This window comes from Colletes latitarsis, chromosome 13 (genome assembly GCF_051014445.1).
Source record: "Colletes latitarsis isolate SP2378_abdomen chromosome 13, iyColLati1, whole genome shotgun sequence".
NCBI lineage: Eukaryota > Metazoa > Arthropoda > Insecta > Hymenoptera > Colletidae > Colletes > Colletes latitarsis.
Window position 1 is genome coordinate 14,453,908 of NC_135146.1, and position 15,745 is coordinate 14,469,652.

The 15,745-nt window shown below is 38.3% G+C and overlaps 1 protein-coding gene across 11 annotated transcripts in view; it reads left to right on the forward strand.

Moving 5' to 3' along the window:
• Positions 1–15,745, forward strand: part of Dnc (phosphodiesterase dunce) — a 189,141-nt gene that overhangs the window by 114,202 nt on the left and 59,194 nt on the right. The window contains exon 1 of one of the 11 annotated variants that reach the window (XM_076780999.1): positions 204–606. The exons of the other annotated variants lie outside the window; for them this stretch is intronic. Within the exon in view, the coding sequence (XP_076637114.1) occupies positions 521–606 (86 nt within the window). The 5' untranslated portion in view covers positions 204–520. Of the gene's footprint in view, positions 1–203; positions 607–15,745 lie in introns of those variants that run through there. 11 annotated transcript variants of the gene reach the window in all.

Here is a 15,745-nt window from a genome sequence, read left to right on the forward strand (position 1 = left end):
GTGGTGCAACGTATCGTCCACGTGGTGTGATCACAGTGTAGTGTCCTAGGGGTAGTTTCTGCCTTCCAGTTTCTCATCAGTGGACCAGAGGAGTGAGTGACGAGGAGTGTCTCGAGGTGATCTAAATTGGAAGGATCGTGTGCGATCCCACAACTTTACTGAGAATCTTCTGGATAGATAAGATGAATATCGATGTTCTACCCTTGGATTATCTCTGTCCAAACGTAAAGCAATTATTAAAACAATACCTTCGTAAAACCATGAGGTCGTGAGAGTGGAGAAGAACGGATTTCAAGTTGGAAGTCGTTGGTTTTTAGGGGTGGTTGACGCATGGTAGAGTTCGATGAGAGAATCTTGGCGACCATCAGAGGATTGTGGAGGGTTCGAAGGTTGGAGGTTGAAGAAAATGCGTCCACGTTGGGTTCCCCGGAGGAGGACGCGCGTTCCTCTTCGAAGGCTCGCGGAGGATCGACGCGTGGACTGCTGGAAGAGGGGAAATTGATACGGTTGGACGCGGAGGATGGGTCAGGATTGGTGTGCACGTAGGAGGAAACGATTGAGCAGCGGTTGCTGCCCCTGTGGACCACGTGTTCATCCCTCAAGTAGGTTAGTGAAACGACAGGACAGTTTTTAGTGTGAACGATTTTCAAAATTGACGAAAACAAAGCTAGCTGACCATGAAACATCTCCATAAAGGATGAATCAAGGCACAAACATTGTAAAATTATTAAACAACTGTAAACAATTATTTTCAACACCCTGAACGCTCTAATTGTATTTCATTTTGAGTAACAAACATACAATAAGGGTGTTTTGTTAATCGCAGAGGCTCTGAAACGCTCTCTTTTCTCAACCGCCGAGAAACGTGCATTTATCTTTGATTCCATGCAAGCGTTCGCGACATCTTCCTCGATTTCCGCTTCGACTGTTGACACGCGCGACGCTCGAAAGGCTGCTGGCACGATTCTGAGCGTTTACCTTCCGACATCGAGGCAGGTAACACGTGACATCAGATGGGAATTTCTTCTCTGAGCACGCGAGACGCGTTTCAGACGCCTCCCACGCGCGACAAATGCTGAAACTTTTCCCACGCCCCCTCGATTTTCATTCGAACGCGTTAAAAAGAACTCTGACAGCTACACTGAACGTTCTTCGAGCAGTTGCACGTGTTATTGGATGCTGAGTCAGTCGAATTTCTAAACTGGGACCAGATCGATTATGCATCGTGATAAATTAGGATCGACATTAGGGTGGGTCCTTATTTTTCGACTATCGATTACTTGTTGACACCCTAGATAAACCTAACCAAAATTATTTATATATTTCTTGTATTTGTGACGTCTAATGATGGAGAAACAATAATATAATTTTGTATTTTTCACCTTTCTACGTACCAAAAGATTGGTTTTATTTTTTTCTTTTTTCATTGTACAGTTTCTTCTAATAAATATCCTCATTTTCTAAAATTAGGGTCGTGTTACTATACAGAGTGTTCGACCACCCCTGGGAAAAATTTTAATGGAAGATTCTAGAGGCCAAAGTAAGATAGTAATTTGTTGAGTGAGCCTTCGTTAAAAAGTTATAGACACATTTCCGGCCACACAGTAAATTTTCGGTAAAGAATTTTTTTCTCGAAAGTACGTAGGATTTCGAGGGTATGTCTATTCACCAAAAATGATTGTAATCGACCCCTGCAACTAAAAATAATTTTTTTAAAACGATTGGAAATTTTTTAATTTTGTCGAAATTTTTACACCTTCTCGAATTTTTTTCTAGAAAGGGGGTAGGAATTCGGGGATATGTCTAATGACCAAACATGATTGTAATTGACCCCTGCAACGGAAAGTAATTTTTTAATTTAATTTTTTGTGTTCCATCAGGAAATTCTGATCATTACAGAGCAAGGGATTTTATAGTACAAATAAACGATTCAAAACTTATCTAAAATCAAGAACTGCCCTGCCTCATCGAACTACCAACGAGATTCGTCCAAAAATTCTCAAAAATCGTTCGAAACTTTGAAATCCAGAGGACGGTGGTCTCTCAATTTTCTTCAATACCTTGTCCCCAACTCTCCTAAACCACAACACTTTCACAACCACGACTAAAGAGAAATTCTAGAACGCGCCTCACCCTCATTACTTCCGTTGCTTAATTAATTTCACCGCAAGCATGTCAAGAGATAAACTCAACGCAAGAGGACCGAGAGTATGCTACACCGGTGCCATTACAGATAACGCATAACAATTTCTCAAATGCACGCATAACCGTCGCGAAGGTATTCCAATGTTTCCCTAGATGCTTCCTGCAAGCATGTTACAAGCGTTAGAATACAATGTTTCGTTCACGATAAACTGAGGGGGTAGATTACGATAGCAATTTAATCGAAATCTATTTAACGCAATTTGTATTTATTCAGAGTAAACAGACAGACACTTTTGGAATATGTAATTTGATTTATATTGCACACTTTATAAACTGTATTTATCCAGTTTAATAGATAATTGAAAAGTTGTCGAATTTCAAAATCGAAAATAAAATTACACCGTTGGGATTGTAGAAGGTCCCGAACGTTCTCAAAATGTGTAATTTTAAAAGCATATAGCTCAATGACCTTTTCGAAATTCACCCAAAATCAATACCTCGGAAACGAAATTAAAATCTCGTGGAAAATCCGCAATTGAAAGAATGGGGAAACAATTGAGGGTTAATTCGCGGAATGCAGTAAGCATCGATTGACAGGGCAGTAATATCTATATAGCCGGATCAAAAATTTAATTAATACACCGCGAACCGGTTATTAGCGATGTTTCCTCGAATCAGCCGTGGCCCCTCTCGCCCCTTTCGCCCCTGGGAGCGCCGCGCGATTCGAACTGATCGATGTTGTGGCGGCGGAGGCTGCCTGGGCCAGTGACGTAATCGAGAACCTCCACCCCCCGAGGTTTGACGTCATTGATGCCCTCAAATGCGCGTGGCCAGGTGCGTATCGGAGAATCTCTGCAGCGCCCTTGCACCCTCTGTTTCTCGACCACTTAACCCCCCGGAGCTCACTCCTCCCCCACTGCAACGACGACTCATTTTGTTTTTCTTCTTCCCTCCACCGTCAGAGACGCTGCAAGGCGTATAGGTCAGAAAAATGGAGCGACGTCGGGGCTCGAAACGAGACGATTATTAGCAGGGAACAAAATTCCCGGATTTTTCCCGATCCCAGGCAATAATCCGGTTAACTCATCGCCTGGCATTAACCGTGGAGCGGGATTGAAAGGGGGAAATTGCGCTCGGAAATTGGAGCGAGGATCACTCCACGCCTGATCCGCTTAACAATCGCTAAGCTAGGGATTTTATTTCCGTTTGATTCTGTGATTTTTACACCCCACGCTAGGTGGCACGGTGCTCTTTTTCTGAAGATTCCTACTATACTTCGATGACCTTTGAAACAGTTGCACCATAGACGAGGTATACGAGTAGACCTTCCACCTTATGGACTTTCGCAACCCAATCTGACTGCCATACCGAGGTGATTTTACCGGCCTCTTCTCATGGATAGCGGTCAGTTGAGAAACTATTTGATAGGCAAATAGCTGTAGTGTGTGCATAAATACATGTGAGTTGACTATGGAAGGGATTAAAATTCATTTCTGAATCTGTTAGTAACATTGCGAATGACACGAAAATAGTTATAGGGTTTCGAGATCCAATAAAAATGGGCCGAAAAAATACATTGAGTGAAAGATCTACTCGTATACCTCGTCTGACAATACTCTAGAATCTTTGACGAATCAATGAGAATCAAAACTAATCTATGCAAAGTGGATCGCAGCCATTAGCTCGGTGTCACCCACGAAGAATAACTTTTCTATCGTGAGTGACACCGATTACCAGGTCTCACCACGTGGAGGTTGCTGCGAGTGGAGACCCGAAGGGAGATAGATGGAATCCAAGTTCCATCGATCTCCCTTTTACATCCTTAGAAACTAGATTAGTCGTGCCAAGTAATTATTTTGTTTAAAAGAGGGACGAAGCTAGATCGTGGGTGACGCGACGCGACGCGATACGACGCGATGCACCATGCAATGGTGCGAGGAACGAGAGACGCGAACCGAATAGCGAGGTCAGAAGGGTCAGCTCGTTGCCTCTTGGCAAGTCCGATCGAAGGGTAAGGGAATCGACGCACCCGACACGGGTTCCCCATTTCCCCCAAGCAGCCTGCTGGGAGCCAAATGGACCCAACTCGGGATGTCTGACAGAGAGAGGGATCCCGAGTCGGGGCTACCGTAGACAGGAACAGTCCCTGATCCCCTCTACGGCCGAAATACCCTTTCCCTTGGATCGTCTCGCTAGAGGACGGCAACTGACCCTTCGGACCAGCTACTCGGCCGATCACTTGCTTTCTACATGGAAGCAGCGGTGATCGGAGGAGACGGGAGACGAGTGGAAGAGAAGCTACTTGTTAGATAATTACTTGGCAGGACACGCGGCTACACTAAGGACTTAAGTCTAAATACCAAGTAATTATTTTGTTTAAAAAGGGATGAAGCTAAATTGTTGGAAACGCGACGCGACGCGATGCTGAACCGTGCAGCAGATCTTCGGATCGAATCCACACTGCCCTTGGTAGATTGATTTCTATTTCTAGAAATCGATCTATCATTGGCAGGCGACTAGATCTTTCGGACAAACTGGACGGCCGATCACATGTTTCGTTCCGCGAAACAGTGGTGACCGAAGCAAGTAACGAGAGAACGAGTCGAGAGAAGCTACTTGTTAAATAATTACTTGGCAATATTGGGAGACGCATACACTAGAGACTTAAAATTAACGTCGAAGCTCAAGTCTAGTCAACTTGAAGCTAAAATTCGGACGCTAGAAGGAAACAAAGTTCCTTGGATGTTAGTTCTACCAAGCAATTATATGGTTAAAAAGAGGGATGAAGCTAAATCGTGGGTGACGCGACGCGACGCGACGCGATGCTGAACCGTGCAGCTGATCCGAGGATCGAACCTACTGCCCTTGCTAACTCGATCTCAACAAGAAAACAGAGAACTGCAACCCCGAATCGAGGTCTCCATTTCTCCAACGCAACCCGCCGGGAGCCCGAAGGACCCGACTTAGGCTGTCTGACAAAGAGAGAGTACCTGAGACAGGGTCGTCTTCCGCTGGAAGGTATGCGTTTCCGCAGGATACGGAAACTCCACACCTTCCAGCGAAGTGCCGTTTTCCCTCAACCAAGCTTACCAAGGGAAGGCGATTAGATCTGTAGGACCAGATACACGGCCGATCACATGTTTCAATCGATGAAACAGCGGTGACCGAAGCGAAGAACGAGGGAACGAGCGAGAGAAGCTACTTGTTTAATAATTGCTTGGTAGGACGCGGAAATATGTACAATAAAGAAATCTTCGACGTTAATTTTAAGATTCGCGACGAAGCTTAAATCTAATCGACTTAGAATTAAATGTCCCTCGGCGGTTGTGGTGTTTTCCATCGATGTCTTTGCTAATAATCTGAAACTAAAATTGATACCCATATTAGTGACATACGAAAGGAAAGGAAATTTGGATGGAATAATTAGTCGTGCTGATGTACCGAAGAGTGAGAATCTATGAGATTCTCGATGTTAAATCTACCTAAGGAAATTAAACCTACCTAACAAAATTTACACATAATACAAACAAAGTATTCTACCTATACTTGAAGAAGAGAAGAGATAATGTCGAAGTAAAATAGCAAGCAATTACGAAAATTATCCGAAGAACCATACCAACGAAGACGAACAGAAACAAAGATTGAGCAGAATTGAAAATCCAACGATGAAATAATAAACAACGAAGAGTGAAAATATCAGAGAATTAGACAAAATTGATACAATAGTATGCAAACAAGAATTATACATGAGTCAACACAAACATGTCAATTCAGAAAATAAGGCAGAAGTAGAAATAGAGGAACATAATAATCAGATAAAACCGAACAATCAGGGAACATTAAATTATGACCAAACAAATAAAATAAACTGGTCAATTCTGTGATAATAACATAAACAAGTAAAGTGAACTTACTACTTGTTGAGCATTAGTTACCATTACCAAGGAAGCAGCTCCAGAGGTCCAACTGTAACATAAGAAACGATTCGTAATTTAGCAAAACCGATAGACAGTTCCATAACGTTCAATTGGTATCAAACGACAAAATAGAAGTGGGGAGAGCAATTTTAAATAGTTCTTACCAGTGGTCATCACGGTCCGGCACTGGTCAGTAGTGGTCAGTAGTGGTCAGTAGTCGGATCTAGGCTGGTCAGCACTGGTCAGTAGTGGTCAGTTCTGGTCACTCCTGGTCCCCCAGTGGTCAGCGGTGCACGAATGGCCTGGCTTTGGCCCGCGAGACCCGTTCCCCCTGGATGCTCCAGGGGTACTGAAGAACTTGTCCAGCGGTAGTCTTCATGTGGGGAAGTCGAAGAGTGGGGAGACAGTGTCAACGTGAAGAGTTAAGAACCGCTTGGTCTAGAGAACAATACCATTTCGATTGGTCCCATCTCTTGACCATTTCTGGATCTTCACTGGACCGCTGACCTTAATGTCCACCTCACTGTTGACCACCAGTGACCATAAGCTAGCCATTAATCGACCCATTAAAACCATTAGGAAGATTAAAGCCTTCTTACGAGGATTCCCTTACAATTTGATGCATGATCTTTACGTGATATTCTTTTAAGAATTTTGAAAACCCCAATCACGAAATTAGAATCTGTCTAGGGAGTTTATGACACGAGTCTTTATTAAACATTATTAATTTCCATGTGTCAAAAATTATTTCTTGAAATATATTCCCAGGAATATTATTCCACGACCAAGTACATTGCAATTCGATCCATCGAAGCGGTTATTAAACTGCACTGGATCTGTTGGTAGGTATTCGCTGTATGAATCTTCCTTACCAACGTACCTGCATTATCGTTCCAGTAATATCGAAAATACTTCTCTTATCCGGGGAGTATTAAATTCGTGAGCAGTTTCGTAAAAGCTTCGTCGCTTTCATCGTTCCGACATGAATAATTTATATTTCGTTCAAGCTCCCAATATATTTTTTCGTTAATTTTATTTCGACTTTTTTTCTCCACTGAAATATAATTAAATTTCCCACAAGGTTCCAATATTATATTTTTAAACATAAATGTTTCTACTTGTATCCACGTTAGACTCTCAGAAATTACTACTGAAAATAAACATTTTAAATTAACTTTTCTTGTAGAATAATCGTCGCAGTTAAGTTATCGGGAATCCATAAACAAATAAAATCTTTAACGTTCTAGTTCAATGTACTAATAATTTAAATAGTAAATTATATTTTAATATTACCGATTGAAATAATTTTTTTTAAATTCTTCGTGGTATCGAATAAAGCAGGTAAAAGTGGTCAGCTTATCGTCCAAGTCTGCTTTTCAATATTTCCCTATCGTGTGGCACACTTTCTAGATAAGGGTTCACTGATAATGCGCGACTCGCGAAATAAAATGGTAACGCGATGATAATTCGTTACGTAAAGCTTGTATAATGAACGTAACTTCTGCACGAGCGATCATTTTTTCGATTATTTATAATGCAAGCATTTATATTTCACAAGAATGGAATTGTTACTCGATTAAATTTCCATATTTCTCGAACGATTGTCACAGTAATTATTACTTTGGACGCTAAAACACAATCATTCTTTTATGGCCACTTAAATCGTCAACAAATGTCATTTTTATTATTCATTTTAATTTTTCATTAGTACGAACAAAAACTTTTATGATTTTCTTCAAATTTTTACATTACAATAAAAGCTACACACGATTTATTTTTTATATTATGGATTTACTAACAATATCTTTCCTTTTCTTGTTACAGGTAAGTCACAGCTGTAATTATTCAATACCTATTAACAACAACGCAGGTATCCTCATCTTACGTAAGTAAAATTCAATTGGATCTTTCGTTATCGTTTAATGGAGATTCTTAGGGGGATGTAACACCTTTAAAATTAAATCTTTCTTTCACTAAAATACGCGTCGTTTGCATCTTGAAACATTAAAATCCTCCCATCCGTTCAGGAGTCATGACACTTTAAACATACGCATGAAATTTCAGGGGAAACAGACATTTAGGGTCAGACATTATATTTTCAGTAATGAATTATTTTCTCGAAACTACGTAGGAATTCGGGGGTATGTCTGTTCACCAAAAATGATTGTAATTGACCCCTGCAACCGACCATATTTTTTTAAAACGATTGGAAATTTTTTTTTTCGAAGTAGAAAAAATTTTTTGCATCTGTTTGCTTCTGTGCGAGGGGTGAGAAATGGGGCACCGCGGGCCAAGGCTACGGTCATGGATGGCTTGCATTTAAAGCGCGCGAAGATATCGCAAGACAATCGATTTCTTTCCAACTCGCTCTTGCTGACGGATTTTCAGCAGTTCCACCTCAACCTTTCTCTTAGTTTGTCCTCGAGTGCAGCTCGAAACGCAGCTATCGATACATGCACCGTGCTCGCGAGATCAAATTCTAATTGTGAGATCGTTCGTACGAGAAAACTGTCGTGAAATCTCGTCTCACGAAATTCGTGCCACGCTTTTCCTGTTTTCCACGGGCAACAGATGTCTGCCTCCACAGTTTCCACTCCTAATTTCATCTCTGTTTGTTAGATTTTGTGGGAAAATTCGATTTTCCAAATTTGGACAAGATTTTCGAAAGTTGTGAGCTTTTTTGTGACCGTGTTCCATGTGTTTATTAGTTTATTTTCGTGTTTAAAAGAGCATATTATTTCATTTGAAGCATATAGATGCAATTTACGACATTGTGAAATTAATTTCTAAATTTGGACAGGATTTTCGAAAGTTGTGAGCTTTTTGTGATCGTGTTCGATGTGTTTTTTAGTTTATTTTCGCGTTTGGAAGGGAATATTATTTCATTTAAAGCTTATAGATGTAATTTACTTGGAAATAAATTTGGAAATCAATATCAAATTTCTGATGCAAGTAATTTACATCTATATGCTTTAAATGAAATAATATACTCTTTTAAACACGAAAATAAACTAATAAACACATGGAACACGATCACAAAAACACGTAATTTTGATTCCATTTCATTTGACAATAAATGTTTGAGAATGTTTAATATATAATTTTTTATAAAATTTCTAATCACGTATTCTATGTAACTTTTGCACTGTTTATTTGTCCTGAAACAAATTTTAACTGAAAAGAGATAATTTTCAAAATTGTTTGTTGTGGAAACTTTGGAAATGATTGAATGTTTACGTAAGGGGATCGATTATTCGTCGAAGGAGTCGCGAGGAGTGTAAAAATATGGAAATTCGGGCGTGTGCAACAAGGGATCGTGCAGTTGCGCCGCGACGCCCAGCGTCGCCACGTCGCGTGACCATAAAAGCGTGCCTTGTGCTTAGTTCGCGTCGCGTCACGTGGTGGTGCAGTTGTGAAACGTGTTTCAGTCGCTCTTTTTTCTAGTTTTCGATCGTTTCTCTCAATTAATTTCTCATTTCTGTGCTCTCTCTGCTTTAAACAATTTTAAATATTATCCCTAAATGTCATTGTAAACGAAAAAACTTTAAAAAAAATCTTCAAACTGATAACTATGAAATAATTTAAAAGATCTATAGACTATCAGTGAAACGTGAAATAAAAGAGTTTGTGATTTCTGTGAATGCATTGTTGATACATGTTTGTGATTCCAACGTGAAAATAAAATTAATAAAAGCACGATAGTTTTAAATAAAAAAGTAGAAACGTTCACTGGTCTCTTGGTAAACAGAGATGTTATTTATTTTCTGCGTTTGAAAAAGTTATGTAAGTCTGTGGGATTGAATATCACAAAAATTGCTTGCTTCCTGATGTTACTTTACATTCAGACTTCGAAAACTTCGATCTAACTATGGTTGAAACAGTCACTTTTTATTCTTTTTCTTTCTCGAGTTTCTAGTCTTAATATTTGACGTTTATCGTGAAAATTCACAAATATACATAATAAATAATATGAGTAATTTTCAACCGTATTTCGACTTTTAAAATTTAGACACTGTTCGTGGAAGGTTTCTGTTTTCCTGGAAATTTATTTCTGCATCGACTTCTTTATCGTCTACCGTGATTTGATCAAATGTTTATCGCGTTCACGTTAATTCGTCAGCATAGTTCACGTGAACGAAAGGAAGGCCACGGCTATTTCGCGCGCACGCGTTACGAACGTCGCGCTCGTTTTATCAAACGCTTGTTAAGTTCATTGAAAATTCAGCGTTGTTATAGAGCCGGTTATGTCATTGTTCGACTACCGAGCCGCGCGAACGAATTTGCATTCGACTGCAAATCGACACTGATCCTGCCACGGAGATACATTTTTCAAAAACATCGAATAACAAATACTAAATCTAACCGTTACTTAATGGTCACAGATAACATTCAATCACACAATCGTCCAGTCACTTTTAATTCGTAGCAAATTATCATTTACGAACGATGAACACCAATTCTGAAATAACAGATAATTAGAATTTATACGATAAATAAATTTTGATACTTTTCTTATTCCATAAATATAACAAGAAACACGAATTTTAAAATTGTGAAACAACAGATAATTAATTAGAATTTATACGATAAATAAATGTTGATATTCTTCTTATTCCATAAATATAATTTAGTATTACAAACAAGAAACACATGTTCAAAAATGGGAAATAATATCGATAATTAGTTCTCGTATAAACAGAATTAATTCCAATTTATCCAATAAATGTTTTCTTGACCAGTGACTTTGACAAGTAGTAATTATATTTGTTTATAGAAAAATTCGTGGACCCCTGTTTTTCTCGCGATTTTTCCCCCTTGAATTAAACGCGTGACACCGCGGGAATCTAAACTTTCAGTTTCCGTTTCGAGGCGTTCGCGTGTCGATTAATCAGCAATGCAAAACGATGTATCCGCGAATATTAAATCAGTTTCGTTTCGCGACGGGGGACGCGGGAATTTGTAATTAAGTTACCGTGCGAAGAGCACTGCCGGTTCAAATGCAATTAACTCGACACGCTCGGCGAGATAACATTTTTAACGCGCAACGACGACATTCTCTTCACTCCCGCGAGAATTTTTCCAGCTAGGCGACTCAAATTCGCGAATCTCTGTTGCAACGACGCTGCAAGAACTTACGGGTACACGGATAGGCACAAAGTTCTAAATAGAATTAACAGAATTAAGTGGGCAGCTAGGGGAAATGGGTACGAATTGAATTCAATCAAAGTTCTATAACTATTATGCACTTCAGTATTATATATGCGTTTGTGGTACATAGATTATTTAGCGAATAGTTCGGATTAATATTTACAATTGTGTAGAATTCACCAATATGTTCAGAAGTTATGATATTTTAAACATACGGATGAAATTTCAGGGTCAGCCATTGTATTTTTGGTTAGGAATTTTTTTCTCGAAATTGCGTAGGATATCGGGGGTATGTGTATTCACCAAAAGTTCTTGTAATTCATCCCCACAACTAAAAATAATTTTTTTAGAATGATTTAAAATTTTTTAATTTCGTCGAAAAATTTGTCCACCTTTCTGAATTTTTTTCTGGAAAGTGAGTAGGATTTCGAGGGTATGTCTAATGACCAAAAATGATTGTAATCGACCCCTGCAACTAAAAATAATTTTTTTAAAACGATTGGAAATATTTTAATTTTGTTGAAAAATTTCACACCTTCTTGAATTTTTTTCTCGAAAGTGGATAGGATTTCGAGGGTATGTCTATTGACCAAAAATAATTGTAATGAACCCCTGCAACCAAAAATATTTTTTGTAGAACGATTTAAAAATTTTTAATTTCTTATATAATTTCATATCTTATTTAAACCCAAACCTAAGTATTAATTTCATTTATACCGTTAAATAATCTATGCACCTCAAAGATATATTATAAAACTTAAGTGCATAATGTCTCTAAATAACATCGAAGAATTAATATTCGACTTTTCGATAGTTTAAACTTTTTGTCGCTCTCGAGGCGTTCAATATTAAAAATTGGAAGGGCACGCGCCCTCGAAAGTTCCATTTTATTAGAAGCTGGAATCGACAACGAGTCAGTGAATCGAGAAATCACGTAGACTCCGCGTAGCTCGATACCTTCTTCCAGGCCAGAGACATTGTTCCATGAAGTGGCAGGATCGAAGGTACTTGCTGAGTCCTCCGCGACCGGGAATTTCAATTTTCGTAATGGGTTCCATCGATTCTGTCCAGAGGAAACACGCCTCCGTCGCGATGCCATTGGAGAACCCTAATCCTTGGACATCGGATGTCGTTGGTGCATCAAATTAAATACATTGACGACGAAAATTGTAAAAAAAATACCTCGTAATCAATATGTTTCGCTATAAGATCGTCAAAGAGAATCGATATATGAAAAACTTCGAATAAACACGCGAGATTTCGTGCTCTCGTTGCCATCTATTTGAGTAACACATAGTATAAGTTTGGTCAGGGTTAGGACACCTAGTTTTCGGGCACCCTGTATACAAATATTATGTATTATGCGAAATATTAATAGTATTTACGACAAGTAACCTTTAAACATCGTTCGTAACGACAAAAATTGTGAAAAAAATTCCTCGTGATCAATATGTTTCGCTATAAGATCGTCAAAGAGAATCGATGTATGAAAACGTTCGAATAAACACGCTAAATTCGTGTTCTCTTAAACAAGGGCTCCCACAGACGATATTGAGAGCCACTTTCATGGAATCTAGCGGAAGTTCAACAAGTTTGATCGTCTCCCACGAACTCAATCGCCTTTTGTCTCGAAGAGAATCCTAGCCAGTAGATCGTGCGATTAAATTCGCGTTGTTTGACGAGGCGCAATTACCATCGTTGCTGGCGGGATTCTTTGTTCGATTCTGCACGATCGTCGTTCGATCGCTAAATATTGGCAAGGAGTATCGCGCTAGCGCACAACCAACCAAGTAATCTCGTGACGTCATCCTTTTGCAAAACGCGACGAAGCTCTCAGAGGCTACGAGCAAGGATCCCTGGGTTCGCGAAAACTATTAATATTTGTGAAGCACTCGGGCTGGCCGGAATTAATTTTTCTTCGCGACAATGGCGGGAAATTGCGAAAAATTGGACGTCGTCGACCTCGAAGGACATTATATTTTCGGTAATGAATTTTTTTCTCGAAACTGGTTAGGATTTCGGTGGTATGTCTATTCACCAAAAATTATTGTAATCGACACCTGCAACTGAAAATAATTTTTTTAGAACGATTTGAAATTTTTTTTTTTCGTCGAAAAATTTAGGCACCTACCCCCTGTCGATTTTTCTTAGAAACTCGTTTTTCATTTTTAATAATTTTGTTTGACGCCCCACAGAAAAGTTGTCTAATACTTTTTTGTAGGTACCCATGAGCTCTACTTCGGAAAAAAGTTTCATTGAAATATATTCACTATTATAAGAGTTATGGCTGTTTGAAACTTGGACCATTTCTATGGTGTTTCTCTCATTTTTCGGGGTCAAGAATCAACTTTTCGAATATTTTTGCAATTTCTACATATTCTACATTAAAATACGCGTCGTTTGCTTTTTTAAACATTAAAATCCGTCAATCCGTTCAGAAGTTATGACATTTTAAAGATTCGCATGCAATTTCGAGCAAACATTTCTGGCCAGAAATTATATTTTCGGTAAAGAATTTTTTTCTCGAAACTGAGTAGGAATTCGGGGGTATGTTTAATGACAAAAAATGATTATTATTGACCACTGAAACTAAAAATAATTTTTTTAGAATCATTTGAAATTTTTAAATTTTGTCGAAAAATTGCACACCTTCTTGAATTTTTTTCTCGAAATTGGTTAGGATTTCGTGGGTATATGTATCCACCAAAAATGATTATAATTGATCACTGAAGCTAAAAATAATTTTTTTAGAACGATTCGAAATTTTTAAATTTTGTCGAAAAATTGCACACCTTCTTGAATTTTTTTCTCGAAATTGGTTAGGATTTCGTGGATATATGTATCCACAAAAAATGATTATAATTGACCACTGAAGCTAAAAATAATTTTTTTAGAATCATTTGAAATTTTTAAATTTTGTCGAAAAATTGCACACCTTCTCGAATTTTTTTCTCGAAATTGGTTAGGATTTCGTGGATATATGTATCCACAAAAAATGATTATTATTGACCACTGAAGCTAAAAATAATTTTTTTAGAACGATTCGAAATTTTTAAATTTTGTCGAAAAATTGCACACCTTCTTGAATTTTTTTCTCGAAATTGGTTAGGATTTCGTGGGTATATGTATCCACCAAAAATGATTATAATTGACCACTGAAACTAAAAATAATTTTTTTAGAACCATTTGAAATTTTTTAATTTTGTCGAAAAATTGCACACCTTCTCGAATTTTTTTCTCGAAATTGGTTAGGATTTCGTGGATATATGTATCCACCAAAAATGATTATAATTGACCACTGAAGCTAAAAATAATTTTTTTAGAACGATTCGAAATTTTTAAATTTTGTCGAAAAATTGCACACCTTCTTGAATTTTTTTCTCGAAATTGGTTAGGATTTCGTGGGTATATGTATCCACCAAAAATGATTATAATTGACCACTGAAGCTAAAAATAATTTTTTTAGAACGATTTGAAATTATAAATAACAGAGGTATTTCTAGTGGCTCTTTAAAGCATTTTTACGTCTTTGACTTTACATTTTGGGGTAAAAATATTTTGAAACGATGTAGGTAAATATATATAAAGTTGAAAATTTCAGGTTTTATCGTCATGACACGCAGTGTATATCGAGTGTTTCGCGTAGAAGCATTATTTCTAATTTCGTGTTATCGAGAAAGTCTGGAAGAAAAATCTAACTAGCTCGTGGGGGAATCAGGCCAGCCTCGTTTCGCTGAAACCGCCATGTTGGTAGCACGCGACAACGCGAAACGGCGATTCATTATTCGCGAGATTTAGGACAAGTTCGACACGATGCAAGAACAATATTTATTGTTCTCGACGACGGCGACAATAACTACCGGAAACGTGTATCCCTCTCAATGTTTTTTTATCATGGAACGCAAGGAAACTGGACGACGTTATTTACATTTTATTCATAACTTTAGCATCGTTTTGCTAGAGAACGTTTCGCTCGCGACCAGGTGCCTCGAAACTTTTTATCTTGGGATAAAACACGAGGAGGGAAACACAGTTTTACTTTGATTGTTTTTAGGTCGAGGTTCGCGACTTTTTTAATCTCCACTGCGGATCCAAAAGTTGGACGTTAAGAGTGGAAATGAATATTGGGAATTGATCGAAACTCTTTGGATGAATTATTACATTTAAAAATTGGGACACAAAGCTCTCGATTTCACTAATGCTATTAATAAAAATATGAATTTGAATAAAGATCTACAGCCCATTAATGACAAAGGGAATTGACCGATATCGATCGTCGGAGATTAACGTGTTAATGCTCGTTTAATTAAAATAAACGATTAACACAGTAGTGTTCCCAGCGTTAATCGGTTGGGTAACTGGATTCTAACATTAGCAAGTTACATGAAGTTCGTTCAGATTTAATGCAGTTACGTTAGCGCATCGATTTTCACATGCTGATTTACACTCAATTGAAAAGCCAATTGGGATCCATTAGGAACGCATCGTGCGACATTCTTCAGCATCATTGAACCGTTCGATAACTGGATGCTCGA